General features: G+C 39.4%; 1 protein-coding gene and 1 pseudogene across 1 annotated transcript; both read left to right on the forward strand.

Annotated features, from left to right (window-relative positions):
• The first annotated feature begins 1,536 nt into the window (after window positions 1–1,536).
• Window positions 1,537–9,881, forward strand: LOC143885091 (dnaJ protein homolog). Its single transcript, XM_077389069.1, has 6 exons — window positions 1,537–2,101; window positions 7,990–8,155; window positions 8,473–8,614; window positions 8,715–8,991; window positions 9,089–9,287; window positions 9,375–9,881. The coding sequence occupies exons 1-6, from the start codon at window positions 1,952–1,954 to the stop codon at window positions 9,695–9,697; spliced, it is 1,257 nt and encodes a 418-aa protein (XP_077245184.1). The 5' UTR covers window positions 1,537–1,951; the 3' UTR covers window positions 9,698–9,881.
• A 1,794-nt stretch (window positions 9,882–11,675) lies between these two features.
• Window positions 11,676–12,438, forward strand: LOC143882864 (RING-H2 finger protein ATL70 pseudogene; annotated as a pseudogene).
• The last annotated feature ends 3,951 nt before the right edge of the window (window positions 12,439–16,389 follow it).

The raw sequence follows: 16,389 nt of genomic DNA on the forward strand, positions 1-16,389 counted from the left end.
GGACAAGACACAAGTTGTGGGTCCATCAGAGCATACAGAGTTAGATTGGATTCTGAAATTTTTTTTTTTTAAAATGCCCTTTATGCTTTCATACGGAAGCATGATTTGAGGATCAAGAAACATATATAGAAAGCAGGATTGTCGAGTATCACTAAAACAAGGGAGTGCACTCCTACCAAATTAGCTGATTATGTAATTCACAAGGGTTGAGCTTCTAGATCTCTTAGGCCTAGTGATTGTCGCCCATTTGCTCTAAGCCTTGGTTTTCCATCTCTCGTCTAACCCCGGCTTACCTATCAAAGAAAAAAAAACAAGGGACTGCAAATATCATTTCACAAAATGTGAATTAGGGGGTCATCTTGATACAAGGGAAAAATTGTAGAAAATACATTTTCAATGTAAAAGAATTCCACAGTCATTTTTTCAACATATAGAAAAGTTTTTGTCTACGCTAGGGAGAGAACCGAGGTGGGCCTTAGGCCCGATTTGTCTTGGATTTTGAGAATCACTTGTCTCCCAAACTGATTATCAGATTCAAACTTAGATTTAGGCCCTATTTGTTTTGGATTTTGACAATCGACTTAGTCTCAGAGCTGGTTATGTACTCAATCTATTCTCAAAATCCAACACAAACAGGGCCTTAATTTCGAGTCCCATAACCAATTTCGGGCTCACAATCCAAAACAAACAGGGGCCTTGGAGAATGACATGGGAGATTGCCACTGTTAAGATCAATGGGTTCCACATTGGGCACATTTGTGCGGTTACAATTATTGATCTTGTAGATCATCATGAGGTGAACCCCTTGGTCTTGGCCCCTATTTATATCGAAAATACCTCGGACCTAATATAAAAGGTTGCAACTATCGGCCTTTCTTAGGCCCTGCTCGTTAAGATTATGACAACCATTGTGAATCCAAAACCAATTATTGGTCTCAAAATTACATTTAGGCCATATTTTGTTTGAGATTGTAACCACCGACTGTGAGCCCCCTAACCGATTACTAGAGTTAAAATTACATTAATCACGAATCTAATAATCAGCTGGGGTGCTCACAATCAGTTGTCACAATCTGAAACGAATAGGGACTTTATTTTTTTCGACTCCAATAATTGGTTTCGGACTCATAATAAATGCCAAACCTATCATTTGACTCAAGATCACATTGAAATTTGAGTCCAATAATCGGTGTAGCAGTCACAATCGGTTTTTATAATCTGAAACGAACAGGGCCTTAGTAAGTTAGTAGAATCCTAAGGTCCTGCTTTATGATCACTATTTGGATCAACGGTTTAGTCGAGCCTTTGCTTACGAAGACCCAGGAGTCAAAAAGCGCTTTCCGAAGCATCTAGAAGGAACGCTTACAGCCGTTCGATCAAACTCCGAGGGCACATCTGGAAAGATTAGAGAGCCTTCCAGATTCTTCCGTATCATCGACGGTTGAAAACGCAGTCCTTCACAAAGAAGCATTCTCAACCGTCCATCTTCTCCTTCACGCATAAGCCACCCTATAAATGACCTAGCATTCACAATCTCGGAATAAGAGAGTGCGCGGTTTTCCTCTCACCTTTACCTGTTTCAATCCAAACTGTTGATCTTAAACCACTCCTTTTCGAGATTCGAAGGGAGCCGTTGATCTTAGGGTTTCGAACCAGTTGCAGCAGAATAAGCTTCCTTTGGTTCGAAATTAGGATTTCCGCGTTGAAACCTGCGGAGATTTGCTTGTTTTGTATGAACTTAGGGTTTCTTTTCCAGATTCAGTGAGATCGAGTCCTCTTTTGTCGGATCCATTGATCTTCGGGTTTCGTGGCTGCAATTCGAAGGTTTTAAGAACCTTGATCTAAGTTAGGGTTTGGTTTTTGAAATCTGAGGGGTTTGTTGTTTCCTTTGTACTGCAATCGATTGAATAATTGCACAATTTCTTTCGAGTTCTTGAATATTTGAGATAAGATGTTTGGGAGAGCGCCTAAGAAAAGCGATAATACGAAGTACTATGAGTTCCTCGGAGTCTCGAAAACGGCTTCGCAGGACGATCTGAAGAAGGCTTACAAAAAAGCAGCCATTAAGAATCATCCAGATAAGGGAGGGGATCCCGAGAAGGTACTCCAATTTCTACTGTGTTCTTTGATTTATTTTTCGATGTGTTAGATTTCCACGTGTAGAGTTTAATTTTTTAGAGAGGGCTGTCCCAATTAAAAAAAAAGGCCAAACATATCAGTTCGCCCTATTTTTTGACAATTAAAATTATATTTGTTTGAAATGGATTGACAATTAAAATTATGAGTCATGGTAAAGCATTGTTGGCCTTCAATCTCGACTCCTTAGAGCTCGGAGGTTCGAACCTAGCTCCCCAGATGTGGCTGATTATGAATAGTAGTAGTAACAACTTGAAAAGGGTGATATACTCACCCTTTCTCCAGCTTTATTTGTGCATAGGGAGGTGATGCATTTTTGGGTAGTGACCTTTTATCAGCTTCTTCTGTGTGCCTAGAGAAACGATATCTTCGTTCTTCTTTAACTTGGCCAGCCTCTTCTAGTTTATTTATGTCTACTATTTTACATTACGGGGCTGTCCTAAGTAAACGAAAGCAGTTGAAAAAATCAATGATCATCTAACTTTCAAGAAATACCAATAAAAAATAGGCGTGGTACACTTCAGTGTTACTACTGCACATTAACGGCTGTCCAGGAAAAATTATATTTCTACCCCTTTTATTTGTGCTTGACAAAAATATCACTTCTCTTAAGAAAAATATAAAAGGACACCTCTACCTCTTTCCTGGGTAGAGTGAAACTCGGGTCGGGCTCAACTCGAACCCGGTTTACACTATATGATGGCCAGCAACGAGATCGATGAGTGGCGAGAGGAAGAAGATGATATGGGTCCTACATTTGTCTCGGGGAATGATTCTCTCGTGGCGTCCGCTCTTCCTATAATGAGAGCGATTGATTTTTTATTGGTCTTTTTTGAAAGTTTGATGATCATTGATTTTTCAACTACTCTCGTTTACTTGGGACAACCCCGTAGGCTGACCCGAGTTAAATAGGAACGAAGATATCGGTTCCTTAGGCACATAGAAAAAGCTGATAAAAGTTTGAATACATCACTTTCAGAGAATGCATCACTTCCTTATGCACTAATAAAGCTTGAGAAAGGGTGAGTATATCACTTTTTCTGGAATACCTCACTTCTCCATGCAGTGATAAAATTGGACACTATTCAAGTTTTTACTAGAACTATTCATAATCAGCCACATCTGGTGAGCTGGGTTCGAACTTCCGATCTCAAGGAGTCAAGATTGAAGGCCAACAACGCTTTATCATTGCACCCATGGGCTCATAATTTTAATTGTCAAAAACTAGGGCGAAGTGATATGTTCGGCCTTTTTTTAATTGGGGCAGGCCTCTCTATGAATTTATGATAATTAAAATATGTTAAGATGTTGTTATTTTTTTCTTCTCACATCTGTTGGATTTTTATTCTTCAATACATATGTTTAGATCCAGTTGTCTCTGATTTTTTTTTTTTTTCAAGATTTGGATTGTTTGAAGCACAGTTCTAATTCTATATAATGCTCAAGGTTAATTCATGTTATAGTCATTGAAAATGCCATTGCTTCAATGAATTTTAGAAAATTCTTCCAGGATATCGATGATGTTTATTCGGCTAGGTTACTTGGATATTCTCATCTACTTTGTTTTATCTTTTAGGCTTCATTTCTTTGTAAAATAGGAGTAAAAAGTTTTATGCCCATTTTTTGTTGGGATTTTTATCACATTTTTTTAGCCTTGGTAGATCAGTTTGATTGGCAGTGATCCATTTCTCTCATATATTTAATGTACGTCACTTTTTGTAGCCGTACAAGACAATTTTGATTGTTAATAATATATTGTACATCAAGTGAATCGATAGAATCTTGAAAAATCCTTTTAGCTGGTTTGGAACAGTATTTCCACGGTGAGCAGTGTGTTAGGAATGCAAATGGACCTAATTAGTGTCAAAACAAGGCAACATAACACATCATAGTGGTGATAGGACCATGTGACATGCGGATGTAATTTAGCCCCTAAACGTGGTACGTGGAATGTTTCACTAGGATTTGTTGAAGCGATTGGCTCCTGAAGATTGTTGGCCCTATGTATTCGAGGAAGTAGATTCTGCGTTGGTGTGTCTTACACTAGAATGTACTCATTCACAAGCTATGGAAATATACACATGTGTGAGGGATACAATAAATAATTCATCAGGGATCGGCTTATGTACGTTTTTATAGAACACGGTGAATTATGTGCACTGTTATATAATAGTATGTATGCAATGTACTTAACTAGAGAAGTCATTGTGAACTCTTTGGTGTCGAACATAGGGCATTGCACGGTGCATAGTGACATATGCCATGTCGGTACTCATTGCAATTAACTGATCGAAGTTGATTTTCAAAACTATTAGAGGGTACCGCATGTTATTACTTCATAGGAGTATCAACTGATGATGGCTAATTTGATAATTAAAGATTAGTTAATGATTGGAATTGGAATTGGAAGTGAGTACTATCGAACTTGAGGGTGAACATGGAATAGATTAAAATTATAAACAATTCAAGAACATCCAGATCCGTGATCATCAATCCGTTGTGCACGATTCAAGGTATGCTTTTCTTGATTTTGGAAATATATCATTGGTCTTAGAGCCAAAGGATGGATTTGGAGTTCTCGTTCACCAGAAATTGTGCATGAAGATTTACTTTTCTGGTGTTCAATCCATGTAACAATCAGATTTGGATTTGGAAAAGCAATCAATCCAAATTGATTAATTTTTTACTTTTTGCTGCGTTGACTAGTTTTCAATAAGCTAGTCAACTCGGTTCTGGTTGGTGGGTTCTTGTTGAAGCACTAAATAACAAGACTCACGACCCACAGTTGGTCGGAGTTTATTCATAGTTACATTATTTTCCTAATCGTTGGTTCATGGCAATCTTTGCCATAAATCACTTGTCTGAATATGGCCGGCTCTCGATCTGATGAAGATCTCTTCATCATTCGATATTAATTGAGGTCTAAGGTTGATCCATGATCTGATGGTGGAAAACGTTCAAATTTGAAGAGCAGTCAACATTCCATGTCTGATATTCTCGATCTAATTCTCATGTTTAAAATGAAGTTTACAATGAATTCTCATTCAATCTAGTAAAATCACTTGATCTGATTCCCATTTTAACACCATTTTAATTCAGCCCTTGTCAGTGGTGAAGAGGCTAGGGCAACGATGATGTCCGAGAGGTGTTGATACATTTTTGCAAGGCCACTGGTGGTTTTCCTTCTTCCTGATTAACAATACAATGAGACAAAAAGAGGCCATGAAATAATGGGTTGATATCACCCCAAAATCACATTCCCATAAAAGCATCAATGCGAGATTTTGGGGAAGTCATTCCGACTATCAAAAAGCACCAATTCCGAATTGTTGCTCTGATACAGTGATAGAGATTTTGGAAATTAAGAAAATCATTTCTCGATTCATGCGCAGTAGACAGATGATCACAGATCTGGACGTTCTTGAATTGTTGACCAAATTAATCCACTCCCTATTCACCTTCAAGTTCAATGGTTCTTTCTTCCAATTCCAAAACTCGAAGTATTATACGTTGTTGAAAGTGCATGGAGTGTGATCTTTTTGGCTTATAGAGATGGTTCTTAAAATCTTGGAGTGAGGACTAGGTTTATAATTTCTTAATTTGTGAGGGGCAAATTAGTTGGCCTTCTAAACAATGCTTTAATTATTAACTTAGCCATCATCGATTGATAACTTCTATAAAGTCTTACACACACTCCTGAGATAATTTTCCAACCAAATGCATTTGTTAAGAACCCATTTTTAATTGAGTCAAACTAGGGATTTTAACGTTTTTCCAATCTTTCATTTCTTTTCGTACTTAATCAATTCAAAATGCAACCAAAAAGCTTTAGCATCTTGTAAATTCCCATGGCATAATTATTTGAGAAAATATATATTGATTTTACAAAAAATTTGTTGTTTGTTTTTCTTAAAAAATATTCTGATAAATATTCTACTTTGGACTAATTGATCATCAAGTAATTATTAAATGAGAAAAGGGTTCTGTTATCTGCGCTCGAGCGCAGAAACAAGGGTGGGGCCACATTTGGGGGGGGGGGATCCAAAGCATTCATTTGTGGGCCCTTTCATGGATAGGGTGTCCACCAAAAATCAGCTCCATTGGATCACCTTAGGGAGTCCATTTGTGGGGTGGAAAAATGGGCAGATTACTGGACAAACAGTATCTGTCCATTTTCACCCCCACAAATGGACATCCTATGGTGATCCAATGAAGCTGATTTTGGTACACACCCCATCGACCCATCCATGATGGGGAATGCTTAGGATCACCCCCATCAATGTGGGCCTACCCTTGTTTCCAGCACTCGGGCACAGATAAGCTATATGCACTCGAGCGGGAACCTTTTTCTCTTATTAAATATAAAATAATTAAAAATTTTGTGTTTTATTCCTCAACTTCAATCGACTTATTTTAATAAGTCATAGCATGTCATTCGTTACTTTATCCCATGTAGTATCTGATGTCTCATACGAAAGACTTCACCATGATTTCTCAAGTTGAGTATATTGCAAGTATCATATTATAGTGCACGCAATTCAAATGTAGAGAGCTCAATTATGTTGAAAAAGTTATCGGATCTCTCGTACATGTATTTTCACATTTTGTGAATGAGTACATTCAAATGTGAGACACACCAACACACGGTCCATGTGCTCCCTCAAACACATAGGGCGTGTTTAGATTGCCTGAATTGGGAATCAGAATCATCGTTCTTTCTTGATTCAGCTGGTTCCAGTGTTTGGTTTGCATTCATAAATGGAAAGAAAGGCATGGATTAGTCCCGGGCAGAAATAAGCCCATAAGTTTGCATTCATAAATGGAAAGAAAGGCATGGATTAGTCCCGGGCAGAAATAAGCCCATAACATTTAAAGGAGGTGGTATTCTGATTCTTGGAACTAGAATAAACGAGTTACGTTGTTCGCCTGACTCTTTCAACAAAAGGACGGATTTCCTTGATTACAAATCTCTCTCCATCCCTCCCACAACTCAAAGGCCGAGACAAAGCGGAATAGAGGGAGCGACTTTGCCCAAGCAATAGTTAGCACTAATACTTTAATGAATAGCCAATAGGGTGATTTGGCTACTCGTTCAAAAACTGTCATTTCTTTCTTTCCATAATACCGACATGGTAGGCAACAAAGATAACGACCACAACACCGTATCCTTTTTCCTCCATGGAACCAACGGCCAACCTTCAAATAAATCTTGAAGGCTAGAAGGAAAGACCCAATCAATACCAAACTTGGACAATATACCGCCCCATACCTCCCTGACAACTCTGCAATGTATGAAAATATGGTCCACTGATTCTCCTGCCTCGATGCATAGGGCACAGTGATTAAGAATTAACATTTTTCTCTGCCTGGGAAAGTCCATCGTCTGCATTCGGCCACGAAGTGTTGCCCAACTGAAAGCACATACCCTTGGAGGTGCTTGGATCTTCCATACTTTTGCTTTAATTGGAGGCGCAGCACAAGGAACCAGTTTATTATAAAAAGACTTAACAGTAAAAACTCCAGTAGAATCCCAGATCCACACTTTTATCAGTCCTAGAAGAGCTAATGTAAGTATCCTCAAGCATTTGAAAGAGTCTGCCAACCGACGGTAGTTCTGTCAAAGAAATTTGTATTCCTTAAACTTATCTTAGGCTTTCAATTCCTATCGATGAGGTACAAATATATGTTTTCATAATTGCGTGCTTCACATTTTTTATCTGTTTTGTTTTTGTGTGTGTGTGTGTGTGTGCCTTTGTATTGCTTGGATAGATGACACCAAGTTGTACAACATTCAGATCACAACATCCTTTTGCAGATGAATGAACCTTGAATTCCATACTTTTTTTGGTGCAGTTCAAGGAGTTAGCTCAGGCTTATGAGGTTTTGAGTGATCCTGAAAAACGTGAAATCTATGATCAATATGGAGAGGATGCACTCAAAGAAGGAATGGGTGGAGGAGCAGGAGGTCATGACCCATTTGATATTTTCCAGTCGTTCTTTGGTGGCAATCCCTTTGGAGGTAAGTTTTTTCAATTGATGTTATAGATTGTGATCATGAATGCTTTTGTTAATGTAATGCATGTTGCAATTTCTTCTTCTCTCATACCTAAAAGCGCCAATGATTTGGCTGATCGTCTTGCCAGGCTATAACCACCAAAGTGCACTTGTAATCCTTTCTCTTATAATAAAAGAGGTATCTTTTTCGGAAAAAAAGCCTGTTGCAATTTCTCTCTGAGAAAGAATTGTGAAACAATCTTGTTCCTCTGCCTTCCCCCTCACAGCTAATATTTATGGAACGTCCAAATATTTGATTTTTTTCCCCTTCTGGGTGACCAGGTGGTGGAAGCAGTAGAGGCCGGAGACAGAGGAGGGGAGAGGATGTGATTCATCCTCTAAAGGTTTCTCTGGAAGAGCTATACAATGGGACGTCAAAGAAACTGTCACTGTCTCGAAATGTTCTCTGTTCCAAGTGCAAGGGGTGAGTTTCTTGATCGACTCCACTTTTCTTTTCTTTTCTTTTCCCCTCACCAATCTAGGCTGGATGGTGATTCTAATGAAATGGTGTTTATTGGTGGCAGAAAAGGATCTAAATCAGGAGCTTCGATGACATGTGCTGGGTGTCAAGGTTCTGGTATGAAGGTTTCAATTAGGCACCTTGGCCCTTCTATGATTCAGCAGATGCAGCATCCTTGCAATGAGTGCAAGGGCACTGGGGAAACCATCAATGACAAAGATCGGTGCCCACTGTGCAAAGGCGAGAAGGTTGTGCAGGAGAAGAAAGTACTGGAAGTTGTTGTAGAGAAAGGAATGCAGAATGGTCAGAAGATAACCTTCCCTGGCGAAGCTGATGAAGCGGTAATATCATTTTTCTGAACCCTTAAGAAAAGAACTCTTATGATTTCATATAATTAAGGTTTCTTTGTTGACCATTGATTGGATGGGAATTTTGCAGCCGGATACTGTGACAGGCGACATTGTGTTTGTGTTGCAACAAAAGGAGCATCCCAAGTTCAAGAGAAAGAGTGACGATTTGTTTGTGGAACACACATTGTCACTCACTGAGGCACTCTGTGGCTTCCAGTTTGTATTGACCCACCTTGATAACCGCCAACTGCTGATCAAGTCGAATCCCGGGGAAGTCGTCAAGCCTGGTAAGCTAATTTTCACCTTAATTTGGTTTGTGATCTATTCTTGTTGTTATGTTATATATACTGTATGTGGATGGGTGTCTTTTTCAGAACAATTCAAGGCGATAAATGACGAAGGCATGCCGATGTACCAACGGCCATTTATGAAGGGGAAGCTGTATATACATTTCACAGTGGACTTCCCAGATTCGCTGAACCCAGAGCAGTGCAAGGTATTGGAGAGTGTGCTACCTGGAAGGACATTGACCCAGCTAACAGACATGGAGGTGGATGAGTGCGAGGAGACGACACTGCACGATGTCAACATAGAGGAGGAGATGAGGAGGAAACAAGCCTCTCAGGCACAGGAGGCATACGATGAGGATGACGATCATCCTGGTGGTGCTCAAAGGGTACAGTGTGCCCAGCAATGAGTCAGAAATAACTAGTTAAAATATCATCTCTCCCTCTCTCATTTATGATATCATGGTTTGCATTTGAACTCTTTCTTCTTCTAATATATGTTAACGATTGTTGAACCCCGGGGCGTAATACCATTTCGACGGGATTTAATATGGACACAAAATTATATAGTATAGAATGTTTATCTTGCATTTAGTTGTTATATGTCTACCTCTGGAGATCAATGAGACATTGAGTATAGTATGGTAATGTACATGTTTTGTTTCTCCCACGTCACAAAAATCACACCAATAAACCTAGGGAAATTATTTCTGCACTCCAATGTTTTGATAAACAGGTGCTCCAATAGGGCTGTCAGAGGAAAGGGATTTTCGTGACTTTTTGCGGACTCGACTAGTCCAGTGTTAGTACGGAACAATTTTAAAGAACTATATACACAGCCGTTAGTCGCAAGTCCGAAATTTTCACGAACTTCACCGGCACACGGACTTGAAGTCACCACGTATAAAGAAAAAAGGCAAGCCCGATGTTCACCCCCGCCCCCCCCCCTGCTGTCCAAAGAGCCTGTTCTTTGCTTCTAATCTCAGCTTTGGGGTTGCCAAAGTACTTCAATCTTTACGTTTTCAAAGACCTCATTCTTTGTGTGGGGTTTTTGGGTTTTATGGATCACTATTTGGGAGATTTTTGTTCAAAAACTGTATGAATGGGTTTTATGGATGCACTTTACGGATGTTGATTTCATAGAGTTTGTGGATGGGTTTTGGTTGGGCTTTCCTGTAACGTTAGGGTTTTTATGGATGCCGATTTCATGGGTTTTGGTTGGGGTTTTTCTGTACAATTTTTGTTTGGGGTTTTAATGGATGCTGATTTCATGTTTGAGCTGATTTCATGGACCCTGTTCTATAGATTTTTCCCATCTAATGGGTGAAAAAGTTATAAGTGGAAGTTCAGTATAGATGAGTGGATATGCAATAAAAATAATCAGTTTTTTTACCCAGATTCTGTTGCTAATGCAGACAAATGGATTATTTATGTCCCAAAAGTATGTGTATGGCTAACGGGTAATTACAATGCAAACAAATCTATGGGATCATAGTAAAAATTGATTATTAAAACTCTAGGGCTTCAAATTCATGTATTTGTTGATGACTAACTGGTGATTCAATGTCTTTATGACTCTAAAAGGTCTGTGCTGGAGTCCCCAAAGTCCCAAGTGTCCGCACATTAAAGTCCAAGTCTCCAAAGAGTTACGTTTCAATATGGAGAAGTGTGCACATTAATGTCCGCACACCCTCTTAAAGACCTTTAAATACTACACGCCAAACAAGTGGAACGCATGTTTATCAAAACAATTGAGCGCTGAAATCATTTCCCTAAACCTAACATTCTATAAAAACACCTCAATAACATAAAGTATACAATGGCTCTTTAAAAAGAGTTGATTTTTGTCAGGCTTTGATCTAACAGATGGGCGGTGATTGTGGCATGAGACCTAGACCATGTAGGCCGCCTTGTTGGGATCCTCCGAATAAGTGGCCATTACACGTATGCTATGTGGGACCATAGGGACTATCAGATGGACGGTTTGAATCAACTGAATGTCGGGCCCATGTACATACACACATAAATAAATACATACGTGAGAAGAAACACATGCATTCATGTACAAGAGAAATACACCGGAAATATGTGTATCAGAAGAGACAATTGGAAGAATTTCCAGTATGAAATTATATATGAATTCAGAAAAAAAGCGTTGACGTACAAAGCTTGACATAGAAACTTCCATTACTATACTCCCCATGTCAATCTCAAACTTTCATTTTCCCTCTTGTAAAATAAGCATCTATCTTGCACATGACTCCCCCCTAGCCCCAACGTATGTGTTACCTTGCTTGCTCCTCCTCACCTTATAGTTGACATTCCACATGACTTTTTCACCAAAAACCACCTTCACTTAACAATCAAACCCAATCAAATGGCTGATCAAAACCCTCATACAATCCTCCTCCACTGCCTCCCACCCCCACAGCAATTAACAGCACCATCAACTCCGGTGGTGGGTTATTAAGCTCCAACCAAATCGGAGGTTTCGCGTATGGCATCAGTGTATCTATCGGAGTTATCCTCCTTATCACCACCATTATCATGGCATCCTTCTGTTGTATCCATGCTCAACCACCGCCTCTGTTACACCAGCCTCAGGAGCTCCGTGAGCCTGTTCATCAACCTGTTGCCAATGTGGAAGCCGGTCTCGACGAAACCACTCTACTCAGCTATCCCAAGCTACTCTATTGTCTAGCCAAGCTACTCAACAAAGACACCACTGCCTCTTGCTGTTCCATCTGCCTCGCTGATTATAAGGACACGGATATGCTACGGCTATTGCCTGACTGTGGCCACTTATTCCATCTCAAGTGTGTAGATGCATGGTTGCGGCTCCATCCCACATGCCCCGTCTGTCGCACCTCCCCTTTGCCATCTCCCCTCTCTACTCCTCTTTCGGAGGCGGTTCCATTAGCAAACCAGGTTTAAGGATCCATCAAATCAGATGTCTCCCGCTACCGCTATGTATAATATCCACATGTCCACAACCAGTGCTTGGGTTCCCACCTGTGGTGACTTAAATAGGGGAAAAAAAGAAGCAATCATTTATGTGTGTATTCGACTAAGTTTTGCATCTAATTGAGCAAGCAGACTATGAATCATAGAGACCATTTTTTTCTTTTTGATATTACATGCTGTTACAGATATTATAGAGAGCTAATCATTGTTGGAATTTGATAAATCAAAATCAATGGCTCTTGATGAGTGACGAGTCATTGTGGTGTTTTAGGGCACATGACGTATTGAAAATTGAAGAGTCCTTGTATGGTTTCTAGGGTTCTTTATGTTAGGCTAGATTATCCAGGGTCTCTATATAGTTGTTTGGACTACCTAAAAGACTCATGGGAACTATAACTACATGTTTATTGTGGTTAGCTATTTTAGGAATGATTTGTCTAAAAATATGTAGACATATGTGTAGAGAAAAGAAAGGTTAAAATGTGGTGGGACAAGTGTAGAGATTTAGAGAAGGGAGAACACAAAGGGGCTGTTTGGATACATGGATATTAGAATCTAGGTTTTAGTTTAGAGTAAAATTTTGGATTATACAATCCATTATCCTGGATTTTAAGTAGGAAATCCAAGTTTTGGAAATCTCCCCCCCCCCCCATCCTTAGATTTCTAAAACCTGGAAACATGGGACGATCTCCTACTCTCTCGCTCGACGGAAAGAAGGGCGAGAAATCCAAAAACGACGGATGATCTCCTTCTATCGTCTCCCATCTAGGATTTTGAGGAAATCCTAAATTCTAAAATCCGCGTATCCAAACGGCCTAAAAGTTTCTCATACATGTTTTGTTATATACAAGTTTATATTTTGGTGTTTATTTGCGTGTTTTAGTGGAGCTCTATATGGGCCTTTTGGCAGTATATCTCCCTAGCTCTTTCATATGATTTTACTGTATATCTTTTATAATCAATCGATTCATTTTGAGGTCAACAATCATTACAACCTTGGTTAAACAAGCAGAGTGCCATTTCAAACAAAGGAGTATGCACTATTCGCACATGTATATCGACAAAATGAAGAAACTTAGCTATCAGCCCTTTCCACTGAACCAAGTATTTCCATCGAGCTACATCTTGGCATTTTTGGGCGGGCGGTGAGAATTGATTCGACTGAGAAAAATGCTCTACAAACCATGGTAGTGGAGGCAGAAAGCAGCCCTCATCACTCTCACAATTAAGATTCAATTCAAATTTGAGTCTTAGAATCCCCAACTATAAAATAAATTCATATGCTGAAAACACTAATCCTTCTAATTCTACAAAATAGCTTTATAGGATCAAAACAAGCATAAGTGCAAATCTAAGATACTCTGGATATCTGTATACGAACCCGCTTGAGTTGGGTAAGTTGGTAAATTGCAATGAGCAAAGGAGAATGGAAGGAACTGTGTCCAATTTCTTTCCAATTCATATGGACAGCGTTTACATTCGGTTCAAGAAAAGTACGTGTCGAGAGTGCTATGTCAGAAAACAAAGAAAGAGAAGCACATCACATTGCCTAAAATGTGTGGAAACAAACTTCAAATTAAGTTAAGCATATAAAACAGAATTTGTTGACTAAACGGTGACTAGATTTGTTTAATTTAAGGGGTGTATATTAGGTGATGATCGAGTTCATTATACAGATCACTTGCAAGATCTAATCTTATCCATTCATTTTCCACATCCTCCCCTCCTAATGTACAAATCTTCAAATCTACACAGCCAACAACACCCAGCTGACCCAAATGGCCATCAATGATAGCCAACTCCCTCCCAGGCATGTACGAATAGAATAGCTAGAGCTTGGCATAGCCATCAGAGACATTGATGGAACTATACGTTGTGACGAGTCCCCATGACCAAGCGGTTGCACCATGTGAGTAGCTTGTGTTGAATGTGGTTCCAATGCCGACATATGTGGCATAGGCGATAAAGTGGGCCTCATCGATGGAGAAAGCGAGGGAGAGGGAGATGGAGATGGAGATGGAGATGTGGGTACGAGAGGAGGGGAAGGTGGTGGGAGAGGTGGAGGAGGAGCGGGGGTGGAGGAGGGGTTAACCACAACCATGAGTCTTTGGCCTAGAAGGCAATAGTTTCCAAAGTTGCATATGAAGTAGTATAGGCCTTCTTGATTTAGAGGAACAGTTGCGGGACCTTGGGAGAAAGTCCGGATCGGATCCTCCCAAGTGCAACTCTCGTACTCTCTCTTTGAAACTTGCATTACATTGTGAAAGTTTGGTTTGAACATGAAAACTGCAAAACAAACAAGAAATTTTAGCTAATTAATTAACTACATAATTAAATAGGGAGGGACCATCGCAGAAGGCATTTCGCATGAGAGAGCAGCCACATAGGCACACTTTTTGTCTTATTTACTTAATTCATCCTATGTGGCTGCTCTCTCATGCAACAGCCCGTCCACGAAATGCCTTCTGAGATGGTCCCTAGCAAATCCCAATTAAATATTGCCATCACACCATCCAAAATAATCCCATTGTTTTGCAGATTAATGGTTCGGATCATTCGTTCAAGGTGAGATTCTTAAGTTATTGCTTGAGCACGGTGGAACCCATATAATTAACACTGAGAGAAGAGAAAAAGGGTAATTTACAAATGACTTCCCATAAAAAATGACTTATTATTAAGACATTATTGTCGTTGTTCTTAGCGAGAATTATCATGTCTTTGGATTGGCTATTGCCCTTGATTGGATAACTCTATCTTGAAGTGTGTTTGGTTGCAAAAAAGCCATGATGGGTTAGGGATTTTACTTGATTTGCCTGCCACATCAGGGGTTGTTTTCGCCGGAATAGCAAGTCCGGGCTTATTTTATCCTTGGATAAAGTTGCTATCCTCTGTTCACATCGACCTTTGTTCTTGGATAAAATATTAACAAGACAAAATTGATGAATAGCAGACAAGATAAATTTGTCCAAGCAGGATAGACAATTACAAGAACAACTAAACCAAAGATTTGTATCCCCTGAAGAGCATACACATTTGGTTTCTTTGGGCATGCAATCCAATTGCATTTTGGATGCGATTTGTGTGTAAACTTGCAATCTAAACTTTAAGAGTAGCCAAAAAAGAAGATTATTACCCAATGAATCGCCCGCTCGAAAAAACTGATTCGCCGACCAGTTATCATAGAAGTCTTGATTGGGAGGAATGGACCAGATGGAGTCTCCCACTGTGTGTTGGTATGCATATGAACAACATCTAAGGTGGGCAAATATAGTTACAGTCATTAAGAGCAAGCTCTTCTCATAAGAGGCCATCTATATCTGTATCTGCTCCATAACAAAAGAAAGAAAACCTATACTTTTAAGCCTTCATCATCATAAAACTCAAAAAGATCAAACAAAGCCAGAGATTAATCAAGGAGTCGTACAAAGAACACTACTTGCATCCTAGAAAATCCATTTATTTATTTTTTGTGGGTCCCATGCCAAAAAAGAAAATCTTAATCGTTCATTTGGGATGAGGATCGCATGATCTTGTCCTGGATCCATACAAAGAGTGTGACCCATGAACATTTAACTGTTAAATGGGCCTCTCACTAATCAAATTTCAAACAATCTGAGTTCAAGATCATCTCGTTTCTATTCCTTGATTAACCTTCTTATCAAGGAAGGAAAAATGGTCTGAAAATCGTGTTTTGGGATGTTGAAGTCGGTGACATGAAAGAATTACAGAAATACAGGAACGAACAAACAAACAAAAGTAATCAAGAAAAAACAAATGGGAGAGAGAACCTGGCTCAGAGTCTGTTTTGTGTTTTGGGAAGACAAGTTTTCAATGGCATTTGAACGGTTTCTTGGTTTTTTGAAAGAGGGTACTCTACGAAGGGACACTCTTTTTTACGTAAATTACGTTACGGTATGTGCACTAAATTCGTGAGAGACACTGAAATTCTAACCCTCTGATCTATAATTTTCCATAATGTGCATACATATAGAGAGTTACCATCATCCAGGAAATGAATTTTATGGCACAACCTATTTAACAAATGGACGGTTTGCATCATCCTAAAGTGTGCGTCGTACCATAATTTTTGAAAAATAACGTGTCACATAAATCTCTCTCGTCGACTGCGGGGCTTGTT

This window comes from Tasmannia lanceolata, unplaced genomic scaffold (assembly GCF_043159265.1).
Source record: "Tasmannia lanceolata isolate RefF3 unplaced genomic scaffold, GAP_Taslan_0.1 ptg000008l, whole genome shotgun sequence".
In the NCBI taxonomy this organism is placed as follows: domain Eukaryota; kingdom Viridiplantae; phylum Streptophyta; class Magnoliopsida; order Canellales; family Winteraceae; genus Tasmannia; species Tasmannia lanceolata.

What these genes read in the sequence shown, in the direction of transcription:
- LOC143885091 (XM_077389069.1), top strand. Translation starts at nt 1,952, where the DNA reads ATGTTTGGGAGAGCGCCTAAGAAAAGCGATAATACGAAGTACTATGAG. An exon ending in TGGTGGCAATCCCTTTGGAG is followed by an intron (nt 8,156 to 8,472) that starts GTAAGTTTTTTC and finishes CTGGGTGACCAG; the next exon opens with GTGGTGGAAGCAGTAGAGGC. An exon ending in CTGGCGAAGCTGATGAAGCG is followed by an intron (nt 8,992 to 9,088) that starts GTAATATCATTT and finishes GGAATTTTGCAG; the next exon opens with CCGGATACTGTGACAGGCGA.